The sequence below is a fragment of the Malus sylvestris genome, chromosome 13 (assembly GCF_916048215.2).
Source record: "Malus sylvestris chromosome 13, drMalSylv7.2, whole genome shotgun sequence".
In the NCBI taxonomy this organism is placed as follows: domain Eukaryota; kingdom Viridiplantae; phylum Streptophyta; class Magnoliopsida; order Rosales; family Rosaceae; genus Malus; species Malus sylvestris.
Window position 1 is genome coordinate 7,539,153 of NC_062272.1, and position 26,226 is coordinate 7,565,378.

The window sequence follows — 26,226 nt, forward strand, 5'->3', positions numbered from 1 at the left end:
TAAAAAAACGTATTCAAAAACTAAATTATGAGTGCTAAAATCACTAATTATAATTATTTTACATTCGAAACTAGTATTTTTGAGTGCGGATAGCAAATTAAACAAAGTTATAGCTCCATTACTGTTAGTCAAGAGCATGCACTTCTGCATTCGAGGTTCGAAGTTGTTTTCCGCCTCCGTGATAGAAATAATAAATTGTTTATTTTTCAAATTGCAAAAATAAAATTGGATCCAAACCGGGTCATTCAATGGCCCAAACCCACTCCCCAATTTAATAACCCCAAAATTAAGGAAAAGCAAGGGCCGAGATTGCGCCATCTGATAAGGATAGGCCTCCAACAATTTCAAAATATTTATATCGCCCGGCTCGTTAAAATTGGGTCAACAAATTGCCTCTCTTTTCCGCCTATGAGTCTATGACATATAGTTTCCCTCCCTCGCAATTGCCGTTTGGTGAGAGAGAAAAAAAGCACTAAGCAAATGACGGAAATTCCGGGAAACGGCGAGAAAATGCCCAGACAGAAGCGGGAACGCAGCAGCCTCCTGGCCTTCGGCGGCGCCGCTGCTCTGCTCGCCCTCGCCGCTAACCTCGGAATCACCGCCTTCAACGCTCACATGAAGAACAGAAGGAAGAAAGGTAAGGCTTCTTCTTCGTTACTCATTGATTTTCCTTTCACTTTCCTGACAGCCGAACAGTCTTATTCGCACGCTTTAGCTATTCTGCCTGTGATTTTCGTTTTCCATACAACCAAACAGTCTTTTCGTTTACTCTCTCCCTCTCTCTCACTTTGTGCTTTTGTGAGTTCTTGCAGATCTTCAGGGCTCTAAGGTTCGGGTTAATATATCGGCGTCCGAAATTTTGAAATTGGCGGACCGAATCATTTCCAAGTCGAAAGAGGTCCACGATGCGGTTGCTTCGGTTCCACTCGATAAGGTTGTAAGCAATTCACGCAGTTCAGTATGAAATTCTAGCTCAGTAGCTTTCGCATTTGAATTTAATTTATGTCGCTAGTATGGTTTGGAAAGCTCGTTTAAGTCATGCATTTCTGAAATTCGATTTAGAAATTAGTTTAATTTGCATGAATTTATATTTTTCATGGAGAAGCCATCATTTCAGTGAGTAATTAAGTTGATTTTTCTTTTAATTTATGAATTTGAGCTGATTTTATTACCGGTTTGCGTCAGTTCCACTAGATACGGTTAATTGGTTGTAAGCAATTCACAAAATTTAGTATGAAATCCAGCTCAGTAGCTCTTGCATTTGAATTTATACAACTAATCTGGCTTGGAAAGCTCTACGTTTCTCAAATTCGATTCAGAGAATACTATCGCTTGTAACAATATTGATTTTAGCGAACAAACAGAATTTAAGTGACTATTTTAATTTTTAAACTGCTTTGTTTTTTGTTTGATGAGTATGAGTCAATCTTAATACCGGCTGTTTTGTACAGGTTACATTTATGAATGTTATTTCACCTCTAGCAGAACTAGAGGCGCAACAATTTCCACTAGTCCAGTCTTGTGTGTTTCCTAAGATGGTTTCCACTTCTGATGATGTTCACAAAGCGAGTGCCGAAGCAGAGCGGAGAATAGATGCTCATGTTCTGACTTGCAGGTATGATTCATTAATGGATGATGGTCCCTTATTCTGAAAGTATATTGAACTTTTATAGTGTTTTGTGTGGTTATATATTTGATATATCTCATGTGCAACAACATTGAATTGAACTAGAAAGTTATGTAGAAGATTTTAAAGACTAGCGGAAATAAATAATACATCTTTCTGTATATTGCGAACTGAACAGCAAGCGTGAAGATGTATACCGTGTCGTCAAAGCTTTTGCTGCAAGAGGGGAGTGGGTGAATGCTGAAGCAAAGCACTATACTCAGGCCTTGGTAAGGAGTAAGAACGTTTTGTAGAGTTTATTTTATTTTATATTATGGTTATTTTTTCTTCTCTGTCTATTATGCTTACTTTAAAATAATATGTTGTTCTGATAATTTTGCTTGAGGCTCTCTTTTTCTTTTGCTGGATGTTGATTCCTTTCCAATCAGTGACAGATGAGAGACTTTGAACGCAATGGGTTGAATCTTACTTTAACTAAGACAGAGGAAATGCAACGCGTGAGAGTCCAAATCGATGAGCTAAGTTTGCGGTATGTTCAAAATTTAAATGATGACAGTACTTTCCTTCACTTCACTGAGGCTGAGTTGGCTGGGTTACCACCAGAGTTTCTTAAGGTGTAGTAATTTTTTTTCCCTCAATTTTTTATTTTTGTGCAAACTTACCTTCATGGAGGCCACTGTGTGCAAGTTTACTTACCCTGACAGAATCAACGGTTAAAGCTCTTTCCATAGTCTTGACTGACTCGTCATTTATTGCCAACTTGTGAAAAATATCTTTTGCGTAGCTATTTTTATAATTTATTCACATAAATACAGAACAATCATTTTAAGTAAAATGTAAATAAGCTTGTTACTATGTACATTGTCTCTTAATAAATCTCTAAACATGTTTCATTTATAAAATAAAAAATTTCCATGTGCAGAGTTTAGGCAAAGTTACAGATGGTAAATTCAAGGTGACTCTGAAAAGTCATCACGTGGCAGCAGTACTTGAACTTTGTCAGGTATGATCTGCTGAGTTCATATTTAAGGAAAATGTGTATTTCTGGACTTTGCGCCAAGTTCCAACACCAGAAAAAATTTGTCAACATTGACATTTAGTTTCTTGTGTTGTTTAATGATTTCAGAATCTTTATTAATGTCATTGACAAATTCATTTTGAGCATTTGTAAAGGTTGGAACAACAAGGAGGAAAGTTGCAGTGGCATATGGAAAGAGGGGTGGAGAAGTCAATCTTTCTATCTTAGAAGATTTGGTAAAAGATTTTTTTTCTTCTCCTGATTATTTTACTTCCAACTAGATAATCAATCTTTAAATCAATTTCGGTCTTGTAGATCTACAAAAATTGAATTAAACAGCTAGCCTTTAGTTTAACTCCAATTTTTAAATGCTTTTTAGAAGTTCAATTTTCCTGGTCAGACATTTTTCTATAGGTTTTGCTTAGGTGACTAAAATCTGTCATTATTCTTTTTGTTCCTTATCCTTAAAGAAATTTATTTTATTGACATTAATTTTCTATGTAGCATTGATTTTCTGTCTCCTTACATATCTCACTATGATTATGTTGTGAATTATGATGAAGACAATTGTGTCTGATATTTTGCTTGTTTAGGTCCAACTGCGCCATAAATTTGCTCGGTTACTTGGCTATGCAAGTTATGCAGACTATGCAGTTGGTCTTAGAATGGCAAAAGCACCCTCAAAGGTTTGTTTGACATTACATTTTTCTTAAGATATTCATGGTTCAACTGTTTTTCTGTTCTATGTCTATTTGGTTGGATTATTTTTGAGGTAGTGTGATAACAGTGGAAAATTTGATGGCCTGATGGATAAGAGATTAACTGACTAACCTTCAACATTTATATCCATTTGTTCTTTTATAGGGACCATCTTTCACTCCATTTGCTTGCAATTATTTCTCGTAGCTCATATTTGTGGGTGTGACTATTCAGGTTTTTGAGTTCTTAGAGGACATATCCAATAGTTTGACCGACCCGGCTACCACGGAGCTTTCCATGTTGAAAGATTTGAAGGTTAGAATATCTTTTGCATTTCCCAGTGGTTTGGTTTATATCATGGCTGATTGTGTTGTGTTTTATGTTGTATCAGAGAAAAGAGGAAGGAGACCATCCGTTTGGAATTGAGGATCTGCTATATTATGTCAAGAAGGCTGAAGCACAGCAGTTTAACATGGACATTGGAGCTCTGAAACAATACTTTCCAGTAAATTTGGTTCTATCTGGGGTCTTCAAGATAGTGCAAGACCTTTTTGGTAATTCTTCATGATACTTTAATATATCCCATAAACTTATTCTTTTCATGAAAGATAATAGTGATAGTTGAAATTCAATTTTTCTTGTGTAGGTTTAAGATTTGAAGAACTTAAAGATTCTGAGGTTTGGCATTCTGATGTTTCCGTTTACTCAGTCTATGACTTAAGTTCTGGTGAACTTTTGGGTCATTTCTACCTCGATATGTACACAAGGTTGAAGGAGTGCTTCCTTCAAAATTTTAGCTCTTTCTCTATTTATTTATTTGAGTTGCTAACAAATGGTTTATGTTGTCTGTGAACAGGGAAAGAAAATATAATCATACCTGTGTGGTGGCTCTTCAAAATGGTGCATCATCAACGAATGGATCACGTCAGGTTGTGTTTCCAGTTTGTAATCATAAATATTATCCGCATAATATAAGCCTTGTTGTCAAAAGGAAATTGATATTCAATAGCTGTAGTAAAAGAAATATTGCTTTTGGTGAGTGATCTCCTCTCCTTGAGATAGATTTGAAACCTTCTTTTGATCATGGCTTTTTTCTTACAAGAACATTTTTGTGTGTAAAGCTCCAATTTTCTTCTCATTTGTACGTGATGCACTGCTTCTCATTGTGATTGAGTGAAAATGACTATAAATATTAGTAATTCAGATATTTAATTGTCATATTAATGTAGCGAATCATGTTAACTGAAATTTTTAAAAGCCATTGATCTGTGCTATTAACTTACATCTTTTTTTTTGTTGGTAACTAGATTCCAGTGGCGTTACTCTTATCTCAATTCCAAAAGGATGCTAGTGGTCAACCTGCATTACTGAGATTCTCCGAAGTTGTGAATCTTTTCCATGAGTTTGGCCATGTGGTATGTTGTCTTCTATCATTCACATAATTTCTCAGTAATAATCAGAACTTGCAATCTCCTTTGCTACATGTTATTTGTTTTTAGAAACTCTTCTCTGGTAAGCATAAAGCATTGCAATTCAAAATGCTGCACCCTCGTTACCCACCTTCATCCTTTGCTGGTCCCATCTTTACTAACTCATAAATGGTTAATAAGTCTTTGACAGCCTTCAAAGGACTTTAAATAGGTCAGGAAATGCACATGTAGGGTGATGACATAGGAAAGATGGCTACTTGTGAATGGTATGAAGTGCATTACTGACAGAGAAGTTCCTCAATATCTAGTTTCTGCCTTGTTAAGATGCAGAGATTAAGGCCTTTGGCAGTGCGTTCGACAATGTTGCTCTACGAGTAGGAACTTTGCTGAAATAGGGACTTTGAGTGCAAAGGCTTTGCTCTTACGAGAAATGCCTGGTGGTAAAGTCCACCTACTTCCAAGGATCCACTCTAACTTAAGCCTGGGTGGTGTCCCTTAACTGCCACTAGCTTGCAACCTGCATACTTGTGAAGATCTAATAGTCAAATAGAATATGAATAAGTTATCGGGTCTCCTAGTTGTTTTGAGAACAAAATTAGCTTTATTGAATGATGTCTCAATGATGGCATACTGGAACTTACTTTAAGTTCTTTAAGTTTGAAATGACGAATCTCGAAAAGATGTTTAATTGATTGAAAAGAACCCCTGCTATAGTTAATTGATTGTAGAAAATAGAAATCGATTCAGCCAGGAACATCATTCTTCTGAGTTTGACTCCATTATCTGTAGTCCATAAATAACAGGTTCTTCTGTGAATTATAAACCTTCAGGTCCAACATATATGCAATCGTGCATCGTTTGCCAGATTTTCTGGGCTGGGTTGTGATCCAGATTTTGTGGAGGTTCCTGCTCTGGTGCTGGAGAACTGGTAATTAATGGATCATATTGTACCCTTTTCTAGGAATATGCATGGCCCAAATTAATGCTTCTTAATTGTGTAATTTTCAGGTGTTACGAAAGCTTCACTTTGAAGTTGATATCTGGTTTCCATCAGGTAACACATGTTTTATTAATATTTTTGTTTTAAATTAAAGTGGTAAATGCTTTGGAAATCAATGTGCTCTCTCCCCTTCCCAAAGGGAACCTCTCATGTTTTTTCAGCTATATTGAATGAGTTAAATTGCCTGATGTATCATATACCTTGAATTTACATGTAGGATATAACAAAGCCTATCAACGACGAAATGTGCAAATCCATTAAAAGATGGAGATATTCCTTTTCTGCGCTTAAAATGAAGCAAGAAATTCTCTATTGTAAGTACTCTAACTATAGAAGCTGCACCTCATTAATTATTCAAAGAATCATTTTTTAGGTTGTGTTTGTTTCTTAGATAAAAAATATTGTTAGACAGCTTTTGTCCTTGGAAAGCATTTGCTGGTAGAACCTTTTGTATTTTTATTGGTTTGGTGTTGATTTGGATCTCTCGAAAAAGTTTGTACAAAGAAATCCTGAAATGTCGAATTATCGTTTGTTTTGGTGAAGCAGATATTTCAATTTTTAATGTAGACTTTGATTTGGATCTCTCGAAAAAGTTTGTACAAAGAGATCCTGAAATGTTGAATTATCGTTTGTTTTTGGGGAAGCAGATATTTCAATTTTTAATGTAAACTTAAAAGTCGTTATATTTTCAGGTCTTTTTGATCAAATTATACATTCTACTGAAAACGTTGACATGGTTGAGTTGTTCAAGCATCTTCATCCAAGGGTATGTAGTTGTTTCCAGTAATTTCTTTGTGAAGTTGCATTTCGGGGTATTATTGACTCTGTTTCATCAGATCATGTTAGGGTTGCCAATGTTAGAAGATGTCAATCCCGCTTCACGTTTTCCATCCAGCGCCATTGGTCACGAAGCTGCTTGTTACAGCCGTATTTGGAGTGAGGTTTGTCACCCATCCATTATTGAAAATAGTAAAGCAACATATCCTTGTTACTTCGTTTCCCAAGTTTGCGATAACAATTGCCAATTGTGGTTGTATTGCCCGATTCAATGGTTACTTTTGAAGAATTTCATCCTTATCATCCGTGATTCTCCAACAACCAGCGCTGATGCCTCAAATGTTTCTTGTAGGTTTTTGCGGCTGATATATTTGCTTCAAAGTTTCATGAGAGTTATCTGAACCAGTATGTTGGCATGCAGTTCAGAAACAAGGTAAAGAAGTTGCTCGATAGAGAGAGAAGTGTTGCCAATTTTGATTTAATTTCTCCATCTCCTCATACTCGTTAATCTCCCTCAAAATCTCTTAATTAAGATCGGAGTAGTCTAATCCCGTTTGGTTTATTTCGTTATCATTGTCCTTGTAGGTACTGGCCCCAGGAGGGTCAAAGGAACCCATTGAACTGTTAACTGGCTTTCTTGGGAGAGAACCATCAATTCAAGCTTTTATCGACAGCAAATCACAATACCGATTGTGAATGCAGACGGAACTTGCCTACCCTATTCTCCGATAAGGCAAGATCATCTTGCGGTTTTGGTTTCCGGTAATATTATTCAGTATCACCTCTTGTGTTTATCGTCAATCTTCGCAGCGTTTGCAGCGGCAACGAGTTTTTCTGTTGAGGTTAGGGCTAGACTTGCGGTTGTAGGTTGCTTAAGTTTAGAGCATTGCAATTTTGGTCCCTCCAGAAAAGCCAGCAACTGTCGTTCTTGTAATTATTCGTCTCTCTTTAATAAATAAGACTTGTTACTTAAGCCACGACCCCTTCCTGTTCATAACTAAAAACTTATTTGCATGCTATTGCATTCAAATTAATCAATAATTTAGTATTTAGTATTTTAAAATGTGTTGATACACAAAATCAGTGAAGACTTTGGAACAACGTAAAGTGTCAAGTTTGTGACCTTCGTTCGGTTGCTCCGGTCACTTAGTGATGATGATGTGTAAAGAGGTAGAGATAGAGAAGCAAACACATAATGTACGTGGTTCGTCCTAAGTCTGACTACGTTCACGGAGCAGAAGAGTTCTCATTAATAGTGAAAGGTTTACACAAATACATAGGTTTAGACATTATTATCATTAGTGGGTTTTAATGACTAGTTTAAGTACAATAATGACATTAGAGATTCATTGTAGGAGAATGATCTCCTTTTATAGTTAAGCAGAGTCTTTAGCTTTTATCGGCGGTCGATGTGAGACTCAATGAGCTTTATTATGATGTTGACATGTGTCGCTCTATGATTGGCCCCTTGGTTGGAGCGAAACTCTTGTGCTTCAGTAGCGGTGCTTCAACATGAACCCCTTAGTGGATCCTTGAAGGCATGACGTTGACTGGTGCTTGGTAGTTTCGAGATTGGTCAAGTATGGTACAAACAAAATGAAAAAATTATGGGCATTATTAGAATTTAATCACAACTTGCCATGTCTGACTATCCAGAAGAACACCTCGTGCTTGACGGTTGACTTGGTGTAGCACTATGAGTTGAAGATTGAATATTTCCTCCTACTCCCGGTCCAGGTGTCAGAACACGGACAAAATGCTGTATGTCATTATACAAGTAAAGAAAAACTTGAAAAAAAAAAATAATTTGTATAACAACATATGACTACCCTACATTTCGGCACATTTTTCGGCACATTGAAAAATTACTTTCCTTTACTTGTACATATGTCATACCGTTTCGGATTCTTGACACGTTTGAAAAAACTCTTTCCGCCACTCTTTTTCTCTCTCTTGAGATAGGTGAAGTATAACTATGTGACAATTATTTCTTGTTACTTTTTTCTTTTTCATTATAAAGAATTCTATGGTGTTGGGGAGACTAGTTCGTCATGAAGTTGGACTTTGGACGGCTAGAGTGGCTCGTTCTGACCCGCACAGCGAAATTAGGAAGCAACATCTCATTCTTGGATTAGGTTTCTAAGGTTAAAACATATACAGTCATTTAGTGCTACGATTTTATGCTCTTTTTTTTTAACTTGTAAATGTTCGATTCTCATTAAAGATGAATTTGAATCACATTTTTATTAGCTTATTATGAGGTAAAGTCTATCATCTCTCCTTAGTTTATACACTATCAATTGTAAAAGAATCAAATCAACTACCACTTTTTATTATTATTTTTTATTTTTTTATAAGTACGATGATATATATAAAGGGAGAAGTAAAAAATGGTGAAACATTCATAATTCCAAAATTGTCATCTCCCATTAAATATTCAAATAAAATAGAAATTCAAAAAAAAAAACCCACTCCTGAGTCCTGACTCCTGTAGCTAACTTTATTTTTTAAAAATATATTACTTTATTTTTCTGTTTTTTGTTTTTTCAAATGAAAAATCAAAAGAGTTAATTGCCACATGAGTACTCGTGTGGCAAGAGGGCTAGTTTTAAATTAAGAGAAATCTAATTTGATATCGAATTCGATAGACATGAAATTTAAATATAAAATCTTTTATTTATAAGTGAAGAAAAATACTATCAGATCAATAAATGATTTGATTTCTGGTATCACTTATTAGATTGTACTTTTAAAAAAAACGACCCAAAACAATATCCTAATTTCAGAAGAAAAAAAAAGAAAGAAAGAAAAAGACCCGGTACGGTATGGAATGGGTGCGTACTAAATATGCGGGCCCGTGTATTTTGGTTTTGACTTGACTTTCCAAAGAAGCCCAGAAAGGAGTCGAAGAAAAGCCAGAGAGAGAGAGAGAGAGGCAAAGGTGAATATAAACTGAATTAATCAAATCAGCAGTGGAAAAGTAATGATAAAACCTCAACAATTATTTATTTGATTTCTTCGGTCAACAAACTACAACGAGAATGAAGGTGGATAATAACGAAGGCCGAGTCCCTCCCTTGGTATACTCGTAAGTATTGTCACCCAACACTGAAATTCTTCGTTCTTCTCATCTGGGTAATTGTTTATTCTTCCTGTTTGCATGTGCTTTTGCTTCTTTTTTTTTTTCCTTTAAATTTGTAGCTATTCAATTTGTTTTTCGAGCATTGGGAAATAATGTGGTGATTGCGCACTCTGATTTTTGTGTTTTTCCTCTTTTGATTTGGATGAACAGGGCAGGGAGTTGGGATTCGTGAATTGAGTCTGGAAAATTTCTGCTGATATTTTTTTTTAGTTTAGAGTGGATTTTGGCATCTGGGTTTTGGATTTTTAGCTGAAAGTTTGAATTTTTGTGGCGTGTTTTTGTTTTTCCTAACAAGGGCAGAAGGCTAAAGGGGAGTTTGTTTGTTGGGTGATTGAGATTGGGAAAATAAGGGCTTGGTGTGATCTTTTGTGTTAGATAAGCGGGTCGGGTTTTAGTTTTCGGATGAAAAGGGGGGTTCTTGGCCCCCTTTAGTGCATTGTTTTCAGAAATACAGGCATAGAATTAGCTTCTGGGTAGCCTAAGATTATAATTGTTCACGAAAGCTGTGTGATTCAGTCGGCCGGGAGTGGTTTTGCAAAACGCTTTTGGAACCTTAGATACCGGTGTGCTTTGAGAGGGTGGAGTTTTGTTTGTTTGTATGAACTATGTTGAGACAGATACTTAATAAGCTTCCCCGGAAGTCTTCTTCTAAGAAAGCTGAGAATCGTGATACATTGTATTCGAATGCTCCCACCAATTCAAGAAGCAGTGATTTGGGGACCAGTAAGTCTGGGAATTTGACTACATCTTTCCCACCCGGAAATTCTGTTCCAGACGCGGTGAAAAGTTACAGCAACAAGAATGTGAGGGGTGCAAATTTGAAGCCGAATGGTTTCGTGCTCTCTTCTTCTTATGAAGCATTGCCTGGATTTAGAGATGTTCCAAATGCGGAGAAGCAAAGCTTATTTATTAAAAAGGTGAGTTTGTGCTGCGTTGTATTTGACTTTACCGACCCAACAAAGCACCTGAAAGAAAAGGAGATCAAGCGGCAGACACTATTAGAGCTAGTGGATTATGTGACTAAAGCAAACGGTAAATTTTCAGAAGCTCTTATGCAAGAGCTTGTAAAAATGGTGTCTGCAAATTTGTTTAGGGTGTTTACCCCACAGCCTCGTGAGAATAAAGTTGCAGATGGCTTTGATTTGGAAGAGGAAGAACCTTCAATGGATCCTGCATGGCCTCATTTGCAAGTAGTGTACGAGTTATTGTTAAGGTTTGTCGCATCACCTGAGACAGATGCAAAATTAGCTAAACGATATATTGATCACTCGTTCATTCTCAAGTTGCTGGATCTTTTTGACTCTGAAGATCCTAGAGAAAGAGAGTATTTGAAAACAATACTGCACCGAGTTTATGGAAAATTTATGGTGCATCGCCCATTCATTAGGAAGGCCATCAACAACATCTTTTATCGTTTCATCTTTGAGACTGAGAAGCATAATGGGATTTCTGAACTCCTAGAAATTTTGGGCAGTATTATAAATGGATTTGCTCTACCACTGAAAGAAGAGCATAAATTGTTCCTCGTTCGGGCTCTAATTCCCCTGCATAAGCCAAAATGTTTAGCTATGTACCATCAGCAGTTATCTTACTGCATTACGCAGTTTGTAGAGAAAGATTGCAAGCTTGCTGATACTGTCATTAGGGGTTTACTGAAGTACTGGCCGATCACTAATAGTTCAAAGGAAGTATTGTTCCTAAGTGAGTTGGAAGAAGTGTTGGAAGCAACTCAGCCATCTGAATTCCAGCGGTGCATGGTTCCCCTCTTTCGCCAGATTGCTAATTGTTTGAACAGTTCTCACTTTCAGGTAGCGGGTTCTTTCTCTGCTTTTAGTTTTTCCTATAAGCTGTTTAGTGCACCTTTTCTCTTTATAACTTCTTTAGTCTGCCACATGCATGATACTCAAGTTGTGCACTTATTTTGTTCCAAGCAGGAAGACTTCTCTGCATTGTTATCTTTCTTGTCCATGTTAATTGTGATACATTTAATTTTAAGTGTTTTGCTTGTGTAAATTTTCTTCTCTTTCCATCTCTGGCTGGTAAATTTAGACACCTCATTAATCCAAATTGTTCTGCAGCTATATCTTAGGTTCCCATATTGTAGGTGATCAATTTGTACTTGCCTTTCCGTGTATGTTGTTTTTTAATTGAGGGATTTTTTTACTATGTTTTTCTTTGTTAATCGTCAATGTACTAATTAAGCCATCTAAACCTTGGATCCTTTCCACTACTGTCTCTTCTCAAAAAAAAAAAAAAAAAAAAACCCTGGATCCTTTTTGTCATCCAAAGAAAACCCTTAATTTTTTTCTAGTTGGATTTCACTTTGTTAGCCCTTTGCTTTATTGTCATTTTAATATTAGGACTTTTGTCAAGAAGATTCATGTTTGTTGAGTTCTCTTCGGTAATTTCATGTTTGGAGGAGAATGCATGAATACTTTCTCAGGTCTAACAAGTGGCGTTTGAAGGTGAGGACGCAATTTTGGTGGTCCACCTCAGAGGAGTAGATAAAGATTGAAATAAGCTAACATAAAATAATGAAGTAAAATTCCATGCTCAGCGAACTTCATGACCGATAGTCCATGGGTTTGCATGTATTGGAGATTCTAATTAGGCCTGTACAAAATTAGGAAGAAATAGAATATCACAAGAGTTAAAGCTCAATCTTGGTAGTTTCTCATAGATCCCATGGGCCAAAGAAGTCGTCCTACAATGCTTGATTGATTTCTGCAAGTGTTGGCTGTTGAGAGGATCTAGATAATGTCCCAGGAAATTTTGGTGCTTGTTGTTTTTCCATCAACAAAATTGGGTGTTTGTTGGATGTTCCATTTTGGTTACATAGGATTTTTAGACTTTAAAGGGAGGAGTCTCAGATGTTTGAAGAGCATTTTGAATCTCTTTGGAGTTCTGATTTTCTGTTCCGCGAGTCAGTCAAGAACATTAAAACTAGTATTACAATGCTCTTACTTAAAACGTAGTGTCACTGTCAATTCCATATGGTATAAATCTTGAACTCAAACTCCCAACCATTTCTTTGCTTAGTCGGCTTGAGGATATGATTATGTATTAAACAAATTATGACTCATCAATTAAAGAACTACTACATGAATTGGGAAAATGTTTAACCAAGTATTCAGCACGAAGTAGAGCTGAAGTAAACTTAAGGTTATGCATGTGAGTTCTCTTCGCAGTGGACGAGTAAATGTGAACTGAATTCCCGATTGTATCTTCTCAGGAAGTTTTATACTAGCCAATCATATAGAACTTTGACATTAGTCTCTCAGTAATTAATCCTACTTCTGTTTTATGTCATGTTTTCGTTGTGAGAAAATAGCTTATTCTCGTTGCAGCTTTTGATTCTTGAATCTGATGCAAGCAATCCTTGTTTTGTCAGGTGGCAGAGAGAGCTTTATTTTTGTGGAACAACGATCACATTGAGAACTTAATCAGACAGAATCGTAAAGTTATACTGCCTATTATCTTACCTGCATTGGAGAAAAATGCTAGAAATCACTGGAATCAGGCTGTCCATAGCTTGACCCTAAATGTCCGAAAAATTTTCAACGAGCTTGATCCTGAGCTTTTCAAGGAGTGCTTACTCCAGGTTCAGGAAGACGAGTCAAAGGAGGGCGAGGTTGCCGCACGGCGTGAATCCACTTGGAAACGCTTGGAAGAAGTTGCTGCAAAGAAAGCTGCGAGCAACGAACCTGTGCTTGTTTTCGGCAAAGCACCTCCCAGCACTACCTCGCTTTAGCCGGAGCAAGAGACTTGCTGACAACACAATGACATCAAATTCTGTTAATCGAAAACGGGATTTGTAGCACTGTGACGTGGTTCGGGTGGTTCGGGTGCTTGTTTTCAAAGATCATTGTGTATGTTGTAGTTGTAGCTAGGAAATGGTTCTGGCAGATAGCCACGGTCCAAGAAAACATTCTGCCTTATTGATTGTTTTGTTTAAAAGTTAATTTTCTAGCTCCTCTTTTGGTTAAAATATTTTACATGATACAAAATATGATTATTCAATCAGCAAATCAGAGGCTTGAAGAGAAGGCATAAGCTTTGTAATACAATTAAATGTCGGCACATCTTTATAACTTGTTAGCTTTGTAATACAATTAAATGTCGGCACATCTTGAGTTCGACAGGCACCCGAATACAATACCAAAAACAAGGCATAAGCTTGAAAAATTTTATACTGGACAAGTACAGTGTATGGTGTATGTCAACTTTTTCATCCATTTGACATGACGGGCTCACTTATTCTCCCAGGAGGAGAGTTCTTCAAGGCGGCCCCATCACTTGACTGTGTGGCCGAAGTCTCATAGCCGAAATACAAAGTGTGCTGAGAGATGTTTTTACCTGTATCTAAGAATTTTTTGCCTCATCAAATATAAAATAATAACCACCGCTAATGTGTGAAATAAGAACTCTTACGTGAGCGAAAACAATGTTTTAAAAAAATCACCCCAAGGTGCGCCCTATGCGGCTTTGGAGGCTGGCTGGAAGGAAAATCGCCTCTGTTTTGTGGGGAGCCAGCGAAAAACTCATCTAGGTTTCGTCGGGGCACGTCTCAGGACGTTTGGGGGCGTCATTTTTGTTTAAAAGTTGTCAAAATCTGAAAAATAAAAATGTAGGTCAAGTTTCAAAACTTTTAGTTGCAGAACCTCATGCTTCAAGGCTTCCGCCTAAGGTCTTTGTCGTTTGAGTAAGTTGTAGAAATGATCTCTCAATTTTAATCAAATTTGAGCAATGATCCCTCAACTAAAAATCAATTACCATTGGTCTTTCAACTTATCAAAATGTGTAGCTATAGTCATTTTCATCAATTTTGTCAAAATTTTGTCAAAATAAGTTATGTTGGAATAACCATTCATATAATTAGGGTTTTTCAACTCATCAAAGTGTGTAATTATGATCATTTTCGTCGACTACGTCGAAATTTTTGGCAAAACGAGTTATGTTGGAAGGACCATTGCTACAATTAGGTTAAAATTAAGGGATCATTTCTCTAGTTGAATTAAAGTTGAGGGACTAATGATAATGAATTTTTAGTTGATGGACCATAGCTGCACGTTTTGATGAGTTGAGGGACCAATGGTAATTAATTTTTAGTTGATAAACTATTACTCCAATTAAATTAAAGTTAAGGGAGCATCGTTCTTGTCTTTTAAAACATTGAGTGACAATGATCATAAACTCCACTAAAGATACTGTTCTTTTTTGGAATCTCTAAAAACAATAAAAAAAAAGTAAGTCAAATAACAAGGAACGAGGATCCTCTGGATCCTTTTGTGGGGATCTCGGACATCCTTAAATTATATTTGTTCATCATATATTATACAGTCAGTTATCGTCAATTACTATTTATATTTAATTTTAAAAATGATTTATACCCATATAATGTACGATGAACCGATACAATTTAAGGATATAAAAAAAATAAAAACACAAGGAGAGATTGGTTCGATGAGTTGGCAGTGAGTTGGCTGACTTTTCTTTCATGTAGCTCTCACTCAGTCACTTGTGGTGGGATTAATGATCACTTTTCTCGCTCTCACGATGTGGTGACGCTTATTTCTATTGAATGTGTCAATCCATATCGCTCTCTCTCCCTCCCTCCAAGTCCAAGTTAGAGAGAGAGTTTTTGTTCGAGAGCTTTGGTTCCTTTACCATTTTCTCTTTTCCCAACTTTTACTTTCTTTCAACACTCTCTCTCAAACGGTGGATTTTATGGGGACTGAAATTGTTGAATGTTCTCCTGGTCACCTTTTCTACTTCGTCTCTCTCTCTGTGACCCAAAATTTAATAGAAGAAAAGCTTTTTGCTTTCTTGCACTGCTTAGACTCCTGCTGATTCTGTAAGTACAAAAATTTCATCTTTTTACACTTGAGTTTGGTACCCTTTTACTTTTTTGCTCGCACCCTTTTAGATTTTTTCTTTTAGGCATCACTTTCCCTTGGATTATTTCATTGTTAATGATATCTGTGGAATGCTATCTCTGTGTTTCAGATCGCACCCAGATCGTGTCAGCTGCAGAGCTAACTGGGTTTAGCTGCTGATTTGGTAAATATATCTGTATGTATGTAGTCTTCAAGCTGTCCTTACCTGGAAGTAGATTAAAGACAAGAGCTTTTCTTAATTTGGGAACTTGTTATTGGACTTTGGCTTAAATCAGTTTCTGCTTCTGGGTTACTGAATTTGACCTTAGAAGGTGTCAAATTTTTCTACTTTACCGTTAGAGATGTAGAGAAGTTGAAGAATCACTAGAATATAATGATACATGACAACAAGGGAACTTGCTTGCTTTGATTATTTGCTTCTGGGAGTGTAGTTTAATCTTCATATGGAAATGGGTGTCTCTATCTGGGTTTTCGATTTCTTATAGTGCCGATTGTTGCTCATTGAGTGTGTATCTGGTTTGATTCTTCTATCTGAGGTATCGAATTTTCGGTTCAGTTCTGCTTTGAGGGTTTGACACGATTTGTGGTTGGGGTCTTTTGTTTTTGAAGTCATGATCAAGAATTTAATTGGTAAGCTTCCTAGGAAGCCGTCTAAGTCAGCCGAGAATCGTGAATCTGGGGGTTCATCTGCCACTACATTGAATGCTTCCTCAATAGGTTCAAGAAGCGGTGATGTAGGGAATAGGCCAATTAATTCAAATAGCGTACCTCTTTCGGGCCTTGATTCTGATTCAAATTTAGGATATGGCCATGGAAGTAAGCTCCCTCAACTTGTCAACTCAAGTCTGAATTCTGTTACCACTTCTTATGAAGCGTTTCCAGCTTTTAGAGATGTACCAAACTCCGAGAAGCATCACTTGTTTGTGAAAAAGCTGAACTTATGTTGTGTGGTGTTTGACTTCACTGACCCAACGAAAAATCTGAGAGAAAAAGACATCAAGCGGCAGACGTTGCTAGAGCTTGTAGATTATGTTACTTCTGCAAATGGAAAGTTCAATGAAATCATAGTGCAAGAAGTTGTAAAGGTGGTGACTGTGAATTTGTTCAGGTCATTCTCTCCACAGCCCCGTGAGAATAAGGTTTTAGAAGGATTTGATGTGGAGGAGGAGGAGCCTTTGATGGACCCTGCATGGTCACACTTACAGATTGTGTACGAACTTTTTCTGAGGTTTGTTGCATCGCCCGAGACAGATGCAAAGGTCGCTAAGAAGTACATTGATCAGTCTTTTGTTCTCAAATTATTGGATCTCTTTGATTCTGAGGATCCTAGGGAAAGGGAGTACTTAAAAACAATTCTGCATCGTGTCTATGGAAAGTTTATGGTGCATCGCCCATTCATTAGGAAGGCGATCAACAATATATTTTTCCGATTTATTTTTGAAACAGAAAAGCACAATGGGATTGCTGAGCTTTTAGAGGTTTTGGGCAGTATAATCAATGGATTTGCTCTTCCGCTTAAAGAAGAACACAAACTTTTCCTAGTTCAGGCTCTGATCCCCCTTCACAAACCAAGATGCTTACAAATGTACCATCAGCAGTTGTCCTACTGCATTTCACAGTTTGTCGAGAAAGATTGCAAGCTTGCAGATACTGTTATAAGAGGGCTGTTAAAGTACTGGCCAATCACAAATAGTTCAAAGGAAGTCATGTTCCTAAGTGAGCTCGAGGAAACTTTAGAAGCAACTCAGCCAGCAGAATTTCAAACATGTATGGTACCACTCTTCCGCCAAATATCTCGTTGCTTGAGCAGTTCACAATTTCAGGTATTGAGCTGGGTCTTCATTTAATTTACTATTTCTTTGTGCTCATAAATATTTGGCCTGTTTGAAGAAACCCATCTCTCTCTTCCCTTTGCGCTCCCAAAAGTTTTGCATGTCACCTTTTATTGATTCTGATAAGTATTTTCTGCCATTTGGTTTGTTTTTACTCTTGTTTGTATCTTTGATCATTGTCATTGTATTTCCTTCCATATTCGACTTTAAGGGAAGTTCTTCTGAAATATTTACTTTCGACAATGTTATCGTTTTAGGGAGGTCAAGCTCACTTTCCATGTATATCCTGACCAAGAACCTTGAGTTGACTGATGTGTGCTTTTACAGGTGGCAGAGAGGGCCTTGTACTTGTGGAACAATGACCACATCGAGGACTTAATCAGACAAAACCGTAAAGTCATATTGCCCATTATCTTTCCTGCTTTGGAGAAGAATGGCCACAACCACTGGAACCAAGTGGCGCGGAGGTTGACGTTAAACATCCGTAAAATCTACTCTGACATTGATCCTGAGCTATTTGAGGAGTGTTTGCTCAAATTTCAAGAAGATGAAGCAAAAGAGGAGGAGATTAAAGCAAAACATGTAGCCACCTGGAAGCACTTAGAAGAGATTGCTGCTTCTAACGCTGTTAGCAGTGAAGCAGTTGTTGGCCGCTTGGACCCAACCCAGACATCTCCAAGCTAATGGTAGAGGGATATACTTATGCAGTTAGAAGTTCTCATATTTCTGTTTTGCTGCTTTTTCTGATCGTTGGGTGGGAGCATTGCGTGGCCGTGTGCTGTGAAAGGTTGAACACTATTTGATAGTTGTCCATAGCCTTTTCTGTTTTTCCCTCTATTTCAGCTCGTCACCCCTAACGTTTAGAGAAACGTTCCACAGCATTGAAGTTCGTGATTCTGGGATTTTCACAGATACCATTTGCACGAAACAACACAACAGGAGTTAGAAGCTGCATTATGTATTCAGCACGGTGAACATAGAGGTATAGTTGATAAGGGTTAACATGAAAGAAGCTACAAAATACAGGTAATTTTATTCATTTGGAGTAGATTTAATTGGTTTGAAGTACTTAACTACTTAGTCTCGTTTCTGTATGTGTATAATATCTATCCATGGATCTCAGAAAGAATCTGTTTGCGTGTGCTTTTTTTTTAATATATTGATATATCTGATTGGCTTTAGTTGTGATGAATGTTCTTAGGCCCTAACTCATCATTAAAATGCATTTACTGGACTTGTACTTTCGTCTACATGTTCCTGAGCAAATGATGATAATTTACAAATGTGTAAACTATGAACATCAACTAGTTGAACCATAGGACTGGCTGGAAGACATAAACCCAGTTACATAGGCTTAAGAGCTTGGTGCCACAGAAACAAATTCTAGGAGCTCGTGATCACGTTCAAATTTAGCCATGTCTTCTTCGTCCAAGGTCACCCATGCCTCTATTCCGTCACCCGAGCTACTACTCAACAGTATGACAACATTCTTGATTGGCACATTACTAATGCATGCCCAGGTGGGTTTTCCCCATCCAAAATCAGTGTTGTATAGGGAAAACCTAATCCAACTGCTGAACCTGAAAAACTCAACCTCTCCTTCCGAGACCAATTCACTCGTTTCTTTTAGAGGCTCACAAGCATGCGAAAACCCATCTTCACCTTGCAGTTTCCTCACACAATCATCATCGATCTTCCTTATTACTTTCCTCATGCAACTCTGGTTTGCTTTCATCTTTCATTATGGATGCAACAGCAACCCGCCAGATATTACCAAAAGAATGCTCTGGCAAAGGTGGAGCCCTTCGTTCCCTTAAATTCACCACATGGGATATCGCCATTGATGACCTGCCCCTACCCAATGTACCAATCTTTGCGTTCATGCTCGACTTGCATATAAGGGCTGTCAGAGCTTCCACACGAGAAGGAGCACGGCCGTCCGTGCACAATCCCTTGGATGCTTTGACTTTCAGCTTGGCCAAGCTGGATGCATCAAACACAAACCTCTTTGTCACGAACTTTTCTCTCTTGATCAAATCGGATGGCATGAAGATTTGTTTGTCCCTAGGTGGAAAGATGGTGGCTGAATTTAGGGAGGGAGTGATGTTTTCAAAAACACCGCGTGACCTTGTAGCCCAAGCATCAAGGAACGAAGACAATGTTGCACCATCTGCGATCTTGTGGGAAAGGCAGATTCCAATGCCCATGCCACCGCAGTCAAAGAAGTTCAATTGAACGGCCATGGCTGCAACTGCCTTGTCCATTCTAATATTGTAGGGATCAAGTGGAAGAAGTTGTTGCACTAAATCCATTTCTGGACTTTTTAGTATCTCAGAGAGTTATTTGTAGGAATCGGAGATGATGGTTTGCATTGATCTTCAGAGACTATCTCAATCTTCATCTGCATTTTCACTTTTTTTTTTTTTTTATTCTGTTAAAATTGCAGTTACGGAGAAAGAGAACTTTGAGATGAAGATTAAAAACTAATTACAGCAGGATAAACTGATTACAGTTGATCTGTTTTCAAAACACTCTATTTGTAAGCAGCTAATCTATTGCTGATAGCTACGCTTGCCAAACCTAACCATTTCAATTTTCAACCAACTCCTTGTTGAGCTTGGAGAGGATTTGGAAACTTGTTTAAGCTACTAGAAATCTGGAAGATTTAGCCGGTCATCCGACGGATATTTACATGTGGCGTTGATTGATCGATTGCTTGGGAAGCAAGAACGTTGTATCGCCATTGTGTGCTGCATTAAAATTTCTTGGTTAATGTCAATGCCAAGCATTAAAATTTCTTGTTTAATGTCAAAGTTACTGCTAGGTAGGTGAATAAGTTTTAGACCAGGAGAGTTGCGAGGGTGATAAAACTGTTGATCAACCTATGGATTGAGAGATTAGGGTTGAACAAGTTTTTTAACCCAGAAGAATATGGAATTGGGTTTTCTTGGGTTGAAGAGTTATTTGAAGTGACCATGGCAGTTGTAGGGCTTGGGCTGGCTAGGATGTGTTCCTTTCATGTACACTCGTATCGTGTTGGGCAAACAAGCCGCTGACGGGGGATGACCCGTTTGAAATGCTTTTAGGAGAAGAACTTCTACTTCTAAGCGCTTTTATTATAAACACTTTTTTATTTGAAATGCAAGTGCTTTTTGGACAAACACTTAAATTGTTTTGATAATACCAAAACACTAGTAAGGTTTTTTTTCCACTAGAGCCGCTTTAAGTATTTTATTTTATTTTTAAAGCGCTTTAAGATTGCAGGGGCTTGTAACTCAGTTGGGGTAGGAAGGTAGGAAGGTAGGAATGTGGATTTTTACACCAATCTTAATTATTGATGGCGGCGAATTCCTAGTCAAACAAATTCATGGTTTATAGGTATCTCATTATGGATTATAGCGAGGGAGCTACGTGTGACCTTTTTTAGTATTTTATTTTTAGAAAGTATAGGACATTTTTTAAATTTAAAGATTCATTTTACAACTTTGTTGTAGCACAAAAAAAAATCATACGTGGCACTTCAAATTTAGTTTTGTAGACTCTTGGATATGCTCTTAATAAACATAGTGAAAGCCAAGAATCAGAATAATTCCAATATAGAAATGTTTGGTTTGATGTGGTTTCGAGTTTGGTTTGGTCCCTTTTTGTGTATATTCTTTACATATGTTAACTGAAAAAAAAAATCATGGAAAGCTGGGCATGCTTTGCTTTGGCATGATGAAAAATGAAAGAGAATTTTAACAAAAAATTTCTGGTACTGTTCACTTTAACGAAAAACCACATTTTTATACTAAAAAGTCAATTATGTTACTATTCACTTTATCCTTTATTTTGTCCTTATCGTTAAAACTCAAAACTTTCAAGCTTTTTTCATTAGTTTTTCTAAAATTTTAAATGATTCAAATCTGAGAACTTGTTTCTGAGAGGAAGGATGCAAGAAGTTTGGATACAGGAGGACGGCCCTAACTAGCTGAGCCTAACCAACAAACTGCATTCGCATAATACAAATTTTTAAAAAAAAAAAAAAAAAAAAGGGGCGGGAGATTCGTTTAAGTAATTATTAATCCAATAATTGAGAGGGAAACAAGTTAAGAAACAAGTTAGACTAGTTAAATAAATAGGCCCGATTGGATTATTAGTCCCTGTGAGGTGATAAGATAGTTGGAAGATAGTCTATGTGGTAAAAAACTTAGAATTTAAGTTTTGTGATGAAATCTGTTAGGATTTATACCCAAAATGAAAATTCCGTTAACTTTCCGTTAATTATTAGCACGTGGGTCACACATATTAGGCTAACACAGAATTTTCCGTTAATTGTTAGCACGTGGGGATTACATGTGAAACTAACTTTATCTTTTTAGTCTCACTAGTGAGCCTCATGTGCTAAAAATTAATGGAGAGTTGACGAAATTTTCAATTTTGGGTCTAAATCCTAACCGTCTTCATCACAGAGGCTTAAATCCTAATCTTTTCATCACAGGGGCCATCTTCCAACTACCAGATTCCCACGGTAACTATTAATCCAATTAAGCCAAATAAATACCAAGGCAATTAGTATGGACGATCAGTTTTTGATATTTTGTTGCAGAAAAGATCAATGTCTATTATGTTATTATTATATCATCCTTACATGGTTGTTATGTCATTGTTGAGTTATCAATATATAATTAAATATGTCATCGTTACTAAAGCTGATCATTTCTGTAACCAAATCTCAAAAGCTGATCATTCCTTCTAACTCCGTTAAATATCGTGTACATTGATAAGTACTCTTAATCACTTGAACTACAAATACCTAGGCTAGTCCAAAATAGACAAGAAAGTACTTTAAAATAAACAAATATTTCCTAATCACCACCTTATTTTAGTTACCCGTTTTAGGTAGTCTTTAATTTTGTCCTAAACGATTAAGGTACCTTATGTTTTCCTAGTCAATTAGGGTACTTTTATACTCACTATTTAAAAACACTTGTGTGCGTGACTTGTTTTTGGGATCCATCTTTTTTAGTTGATCAAACTCAAACAACAATCGTTCTAAACGCAACGAAGATCTAACTAGCTAGCTAAGCTTCTAAGCTTCAGAGATATCATCATCTATGGCAATGGCACCCATCATCACCGGCTGTCTCTCCATTATTTTTGGTCTGGACTCCTGCTTCTCCTTCTTTTAACGGCTTTCCTCACCCACGAGACGTTATCCACATTCGACGAAAACCCCTTCCTAGAGTGCCCGTGGCCGTGGCCAGGCGAGATTCCTCCTTCCGGTTTGGATCAATATTATTAGCGTTCCATGCTTCCAGCTGCAATTTTAAACTACGTACGTTCTGTATTGCTGTACAAGATATTATTAATTAATGTTGTTAAATCAGCTTAATTAGTGTCTTTAATTTCTATGTGTATACCCATTTTCTTCGTTTATAAATTTAATGTATTACGCGTAGAATTATGAACTTGTGTCGCATATTATGTAAAAAAAAAAAAAATTAGTTCAAATCCACCTTGCTCAGACTCCCCGGTTAATTAAACATAATAATTAAGGATTTTGCATGCAGAAGAAAAGAAAATTAAGAGCTATAGCTTATCAGTGTTTATAACTAGTAACTACTATGTACACCTTTAATTAACATCTCCCAACTTAAGCTTCACCAAACAAAATATGATCAAATCTATCACCTTTCACTATACACCATCTGGTCTGACACATATACTTCATAGGAAAGTAATATTTTCGTGTATACGTACATGGAAGGTATAAATCTAGGTACAGTAGCTAGAAGTTTGATGTTGTTCAAGTTAGTAGAGTTCATGTTTGCTCACCACCAACTGCTATAAATTAAAGAACAACATGAACGACTATTAACATATCAAACATGCACACGACAAGGTGGCTAAATAATAACCGTAGCTTGTATATTATTAGGCACCCATAATGTTGAATTTTTTAGGTCGATGGGTCGAGTGCCCCACTCCAACAACACCGATATTGTCCCCAACGTGATAATTACCAATTTTCCAATCCATCAGGTGTGGGGTTTTATCACAAAAGACTTCGGTGTTAGTTAGAGTGGGGTAATCCTATTTAAATAAATTGCTTTTCTTCTTTCCCTCTAGCCGATGTGGGATTCAACACATAGTACTTTAAATCAGCTCATCTTGGGGAAGAGATCCTCTCCATATCTCTTCCACCAAAGCCACCAAGTCCACTCATCCGGGCCCTTGAAATTTGATCCAACGATTACAAACAGGGAGCCCCTTAAAAGTTATAATAATTTTAGCCGTTTGATCAAATTTCTAGGGTCCAGATTAGTGGCTTTGGTGGGAGAGATCCAGAGAGGATCTCTTCCCCTCATCTTGTACCACTATATTAGTGACTATCGATCTATTTTCTTGAAGTAACCACTTTAATGATTTTTTTTATTGGATGAATTTAATTTTAAGTTATATCAGTTTCATCCATGGTAAATAAATAATGTCACCCTTCCTACCATCGAGTTAAGACGTGTACTCGACCAGATGCCAACTCAGATTACAAGTCAGCAGAGCTGAACAGGGACGAAAGCAGCTGTTCAATTCATGCAATGGTTGGGAGGAAGAAAACATCAGAAATAGAAACGTCAAAGTTGGCAAAAAGCCAGTTTATATTTCCCTTTTTGTATTCCTTGCGAGTTTAGTTATCCTTGTTTAGGTAGGTAAGCCTCATACTTTTCTCCCAGTTACTATCGGAATTTACACTTTCCTAATCAGTTAGAGATATATATGTCACTATTTAAACACACTTAAGTTGTTTATGTCACTGTTCTATCCTCTATACGATCAATATCAGTACCAGCTATCAACAAACAACAGCACTTACTTCCCAGTACTGTAACGAAGTTCTAGCTAGCTAGAGATCGAGATAGCATCATCACATTCAACAATGGCAGCAATGTTCACAACATATTTTTCCATTCTTTTTGGTCCCAACTCCTGTTTCTCCTTCATGCGATTAGCTGCGCTCTTCGTCCACGAGTTATTATCCATCGTCGACGAAAACTCCACTGTTGGGCACCCGTGGACGGGTTTTTATCAATATTTTTAATGTGTGTGCGAGCTGGAGTACTCCTTGGGCTTCAAAGCAGCAGGCACGCGCTTTGTTTACGAAGGCAATTTGTATGGTTATGTAATTAACATAATAATAAGATCATGTTCAGTTTAACCATAATTTATCTGCATCGTAGAATACAAAAGACAATATGAAATGAACATTTATGTTCAGTTTAACCATAGTTTTCTCGAACAAATATAAAAACAGTGAACATGGGATATGCCAGTTAAAATTTGGTGACTTAATGACACTGGTATAATGCCACATGGTGTCAATAAAATAAAAATTTGTGAAAAAATTTGTGCACACGTCCTTATTAATTGGCACATGACGTCACATGGACACATAAAGCAAAATAATATATGTGCATGTACGTATGTATGCAAAATTACTAATCTTGGTTTCTAAAGCATGTGGAAATGATGTTGCAAGGTATTAAAGCTAATTAAATAAACTGAAAATATGACTTTAGTCCTTGCAACTCAATTTTCTCCACTTAAAATCCAACATAAGTTTTTTACTCGAATAACCCATTAACTAGATTCCAAATAAGCAAATTGATTAATTATGTTTGAGCAGCTCACACAACCTTAATCTACAAGAAGTTGATCTCTACCTCTGTCAAACCCTTGTGGTCCAAGCAATGGAAATATCGCAAGTTTAGCCAACATGGACATAGCAAGAATTGGCTTAATCCACATCAAGTGTTTCTAGCATTGGTTATTCTATACAGAAATCTTGGTGTAAAAGGTCATGATGTAATCTGAATCCTTAATACGTGGAAATTACAAAATATCTTGCCCCATTTTTTTATGTCTAATGTTTACTTCGAGTTTCTTTACAACTCAATAAGTTTTCAAATGTGTTGATCTCTTAATTAGCTAAAACTGTACAATATAATTAGGTAAATAGCATTATTGTGTAACCCTAAATCCTAATCCGGCCCTGATTTGCCCCGTTGACAGTCCTGCATATATAAGACATGAAACTCAAATTTGATATTTGGATTCATGAATAAGATTATCTTATACCATGGAAGTTATATAATGATTTGGGAAAACTTTTTGGAATTTCTGAAACGGAGGATTTATAGAGGAATAAAGATTAATCTGAAACCAATTAAAGATAGCTATATATATAGGTTGAGCAACTTTCCAGATACCAAATACATATCATATCATCACTTCTAAAATATGATCACTGTATGCGTGTGTGTCTATATATATATATCTTTCATGTCGTTACCATCATTCCCAACTATGCAGCTCGATATATGTTTGATTGTGATTATCAAACAAGAAAATCGCGGTTTCATTTGCTTTCCACACACAATTCCCGTTGCAGTAATCCATTAAAGCGTATCTAACAGCAAAGGCATCAAATCTTTTATGTCCTCGACTCCATCGTGTGTCGCAAAAGAAGAGAGTACTTCTCCAAATGTTTATGTGAAACTTCCAACTGAACTCCTGGTTCACTGGGATATTTCGATCCCCTAAATCATTGTCCTTGGATTTACAATGAACTTGCAATGTCTCGCTTTGGAAGCCGTTGACGATATGCACCCGAATCTTCTTGAATGCCTTATCGTCTAGGGCGGATTGGCTTGTCAGAAGACCGATAAGCAAGAAGAAGAAAATGGAAATGCAGGTTTGGCAAAGTTTCATCTTCATTAGGGTCGATGCTAGTTTGGATGAAATAATGTGCTTCTGATTCTCTCTAG

At 36.9% G+C, this 26,226-nt stretch overlaps 4 protein-coding genes across 7 annotated transcripts; 3 read left to right on the forward strand and 1 right to left on the reverse strand.

Annotated features, from left to right (window-relative positions):
- The first annotated feature begins 370 nt into the window (after nt 1-370).
- LOC126597794 (probable thimet oligopeptidase) lies at nt 371-7,524 on the forward strand. The gene is made up of 20 exons (XM_050264625.1): nt 371-637; nt 813-934; nt 1,452-1,615; nt 1,806-1,896; nt 2,062-2,241; nt 2,550-2,630; nt 2,801-2,881; nt 3,239-3,331; nt 3,579-3,659; nt 3,736-3,898; nt 3,991-4,111; nt 4,201-4,273; nt 4,652-4,759; nt 5,605-5,702; nt 5,783-5,828; nt 5,992-6,088; nt 6,467-6,540; nt 6,611-6,715; nt 6,904-6,984; nt 7,137-7,524. The coding sequence occupies exons 1-20, from the start codon at nt 481-483 to the stop codon at nt 7,245-7,247; spliced, it is 2,127 nt and encodes a 708-aa protein (XP_050120582.1). The 5' UTR covers nt 371-480; the 3' UTR covers nt 7,248-7,524.
- A 1,929-nt stretch (nt 7,525-9,453) lies between these two features.
- Nucleotides 9,454-13,739, forward strand: LOC126597226 (serine/threonine protein phosphatase 2A 57 kDa regulatory subunit B' theta isoform-like). Of its 3 annotated transcripts, none has more exons than XM_050264006.1 (3): nt 9,454-9,686; nt 9,844-11,501; nt 13,085-13,739. In XM_050264006.1, exons 2-3 carry the CDS (start codon nt 10,299-10,301, stop codon nt 13,442-13,444), a joined length of 1,563 nt encoding a protein of 520 aa, XP_050119963.1. In that variant the 5' UTR covers nt 9,454-9,686; nt 9,844-10,298; the 3' UTR covers nt 13,445-13,739. The 3 variants fall into 3 exon arrangements, with proteins under 3 accessions (XP_050119963.1, XP_050119962.1, XP_050119964.1); XM_050264005.1 differs by having other exon boundaries at nt 9,454-9,639; XM_050264007.1 differs by lacking the exon at nt 9,454-9,686 and having other exon boundaries at nt 9,693-11,501.
- Nucleotides 13,740-15,246: 1,507 nt separating this feature from the next.
- LOC126596888 (serine/threonine protein phosphatase 2A 57 kDa regulatory subunit B' theta isoform-like) lies at nt 15,247-18,603 on the forward strand. Of its 2 annotated transcripts, XR_007614054.1 has the most exons (4): nt 15,247-15,547; nt 15,700-17,413; nt 17,750-18,209; nt 18,302-18,603. XR_007614054.1 is itself a non-coding variant. In XM_050263576.1 (3 exons), the coding sequence occupies exons 2-3, from the start codon at nt 16,202-16,204 to the stop codon at nt 18,104-18,106; spliced, it is 1,569 nt and encodes a 522-aa protein (XP_050119533.1). In that variant the 5' UTR covers nt 15,247-15,547; nt 15,700-16,201; the 3' UTR covers nt 18,107-18,603. The 2 variants fall into 2 exon arrangements, 1 of the variants encoding a protein (XP_050119533.1); XM_050263576.1 differs by having other exon boundaries at nt 17,750-18,603.
- A 173-nt stretch (nt 18,604-18,776) lies between these two features.
- On the reverse strand, nt 18,777-19,734 carry LOC126595204 (stemmadenine O-acetyltransferase-like). Its single transcript, XM_050261581.1, has 2 exons — nt 19,246-19,734; nt 18,777-19,157 (listed from the first exon to the last, which is right to left on the reverse strand). Exons 1-2 carry the CDS (start codon nt 19,732-19,734, stop codon nt 18,777-18,779), a joined length of 870 nt encoding a protein of 289 aa, XP_050117538.1.
- Between the last annotated feature and the right edge of the window lie 6,492 nt (nt 19,735-26,226).

Coding starts and splice junctions, on each gene's coding strand:
- LOC126597794 (XM_050264625.1), top strand. CDS start 481: ATGACGGAAATTCCGGGAAACGGCGAGAAAATGCCCAGACAGAAGCGG. Junction 935..1,451: donor CTTCGGTTCCACTCGATAAG/GTTGTAAGCAAT, acceptor TGTTTTGTACAG/GTTACATTTATGAATGTTAT. Junction 1,616..1,805: donor GCTCATGTTCTGACTTGCAG/GTATGATTCATT, acceptor CGAACTGAACAG/CAAGCGTGAAGATGTATACC.
- LOC126597226 (XM_050264006.1), top strand. CDS start 10,299: ATGTTGAGACAGATACTTAATAAGCTTCCCCGGAAGTCTTCTTCTAAG. Junction 11,502..13,084: donor TGAACAGTTCTCACTTTCAG/GTAGCGGGTTCT, acceptor TTGTTTTGTCAG/GTGGCAGAGAGAGCTTTATT.
- LOC126596888 (XM_050263576.1), top strand. CDS start 16,202: ATGATCAAGAATTTAATTGGTAAGCTTCCTAGGAAGCCGTCTAAGTCA. Junction 17,414..17,749: donor TGAGCAGTTCACAATTTCAG/GTATTGAGCTGG, acceptor GTGCTTTTACAG/GTGGCAGAGAGGGCCTTGTA.
- LOC126595204 (XM_050261581.1), bottom strand. CDS start 19,734: ATGGATTTAGTGCAACAACTTCTTCCACTTGATCCCTACAATATTAGA. Junction 19,158..19,245: donor CAATGGCGATATCCCATGTG/GTGAATTTAAGG, acceptor CCATAATGAAAG/ATGAAAGCAAACCAGAGTTG.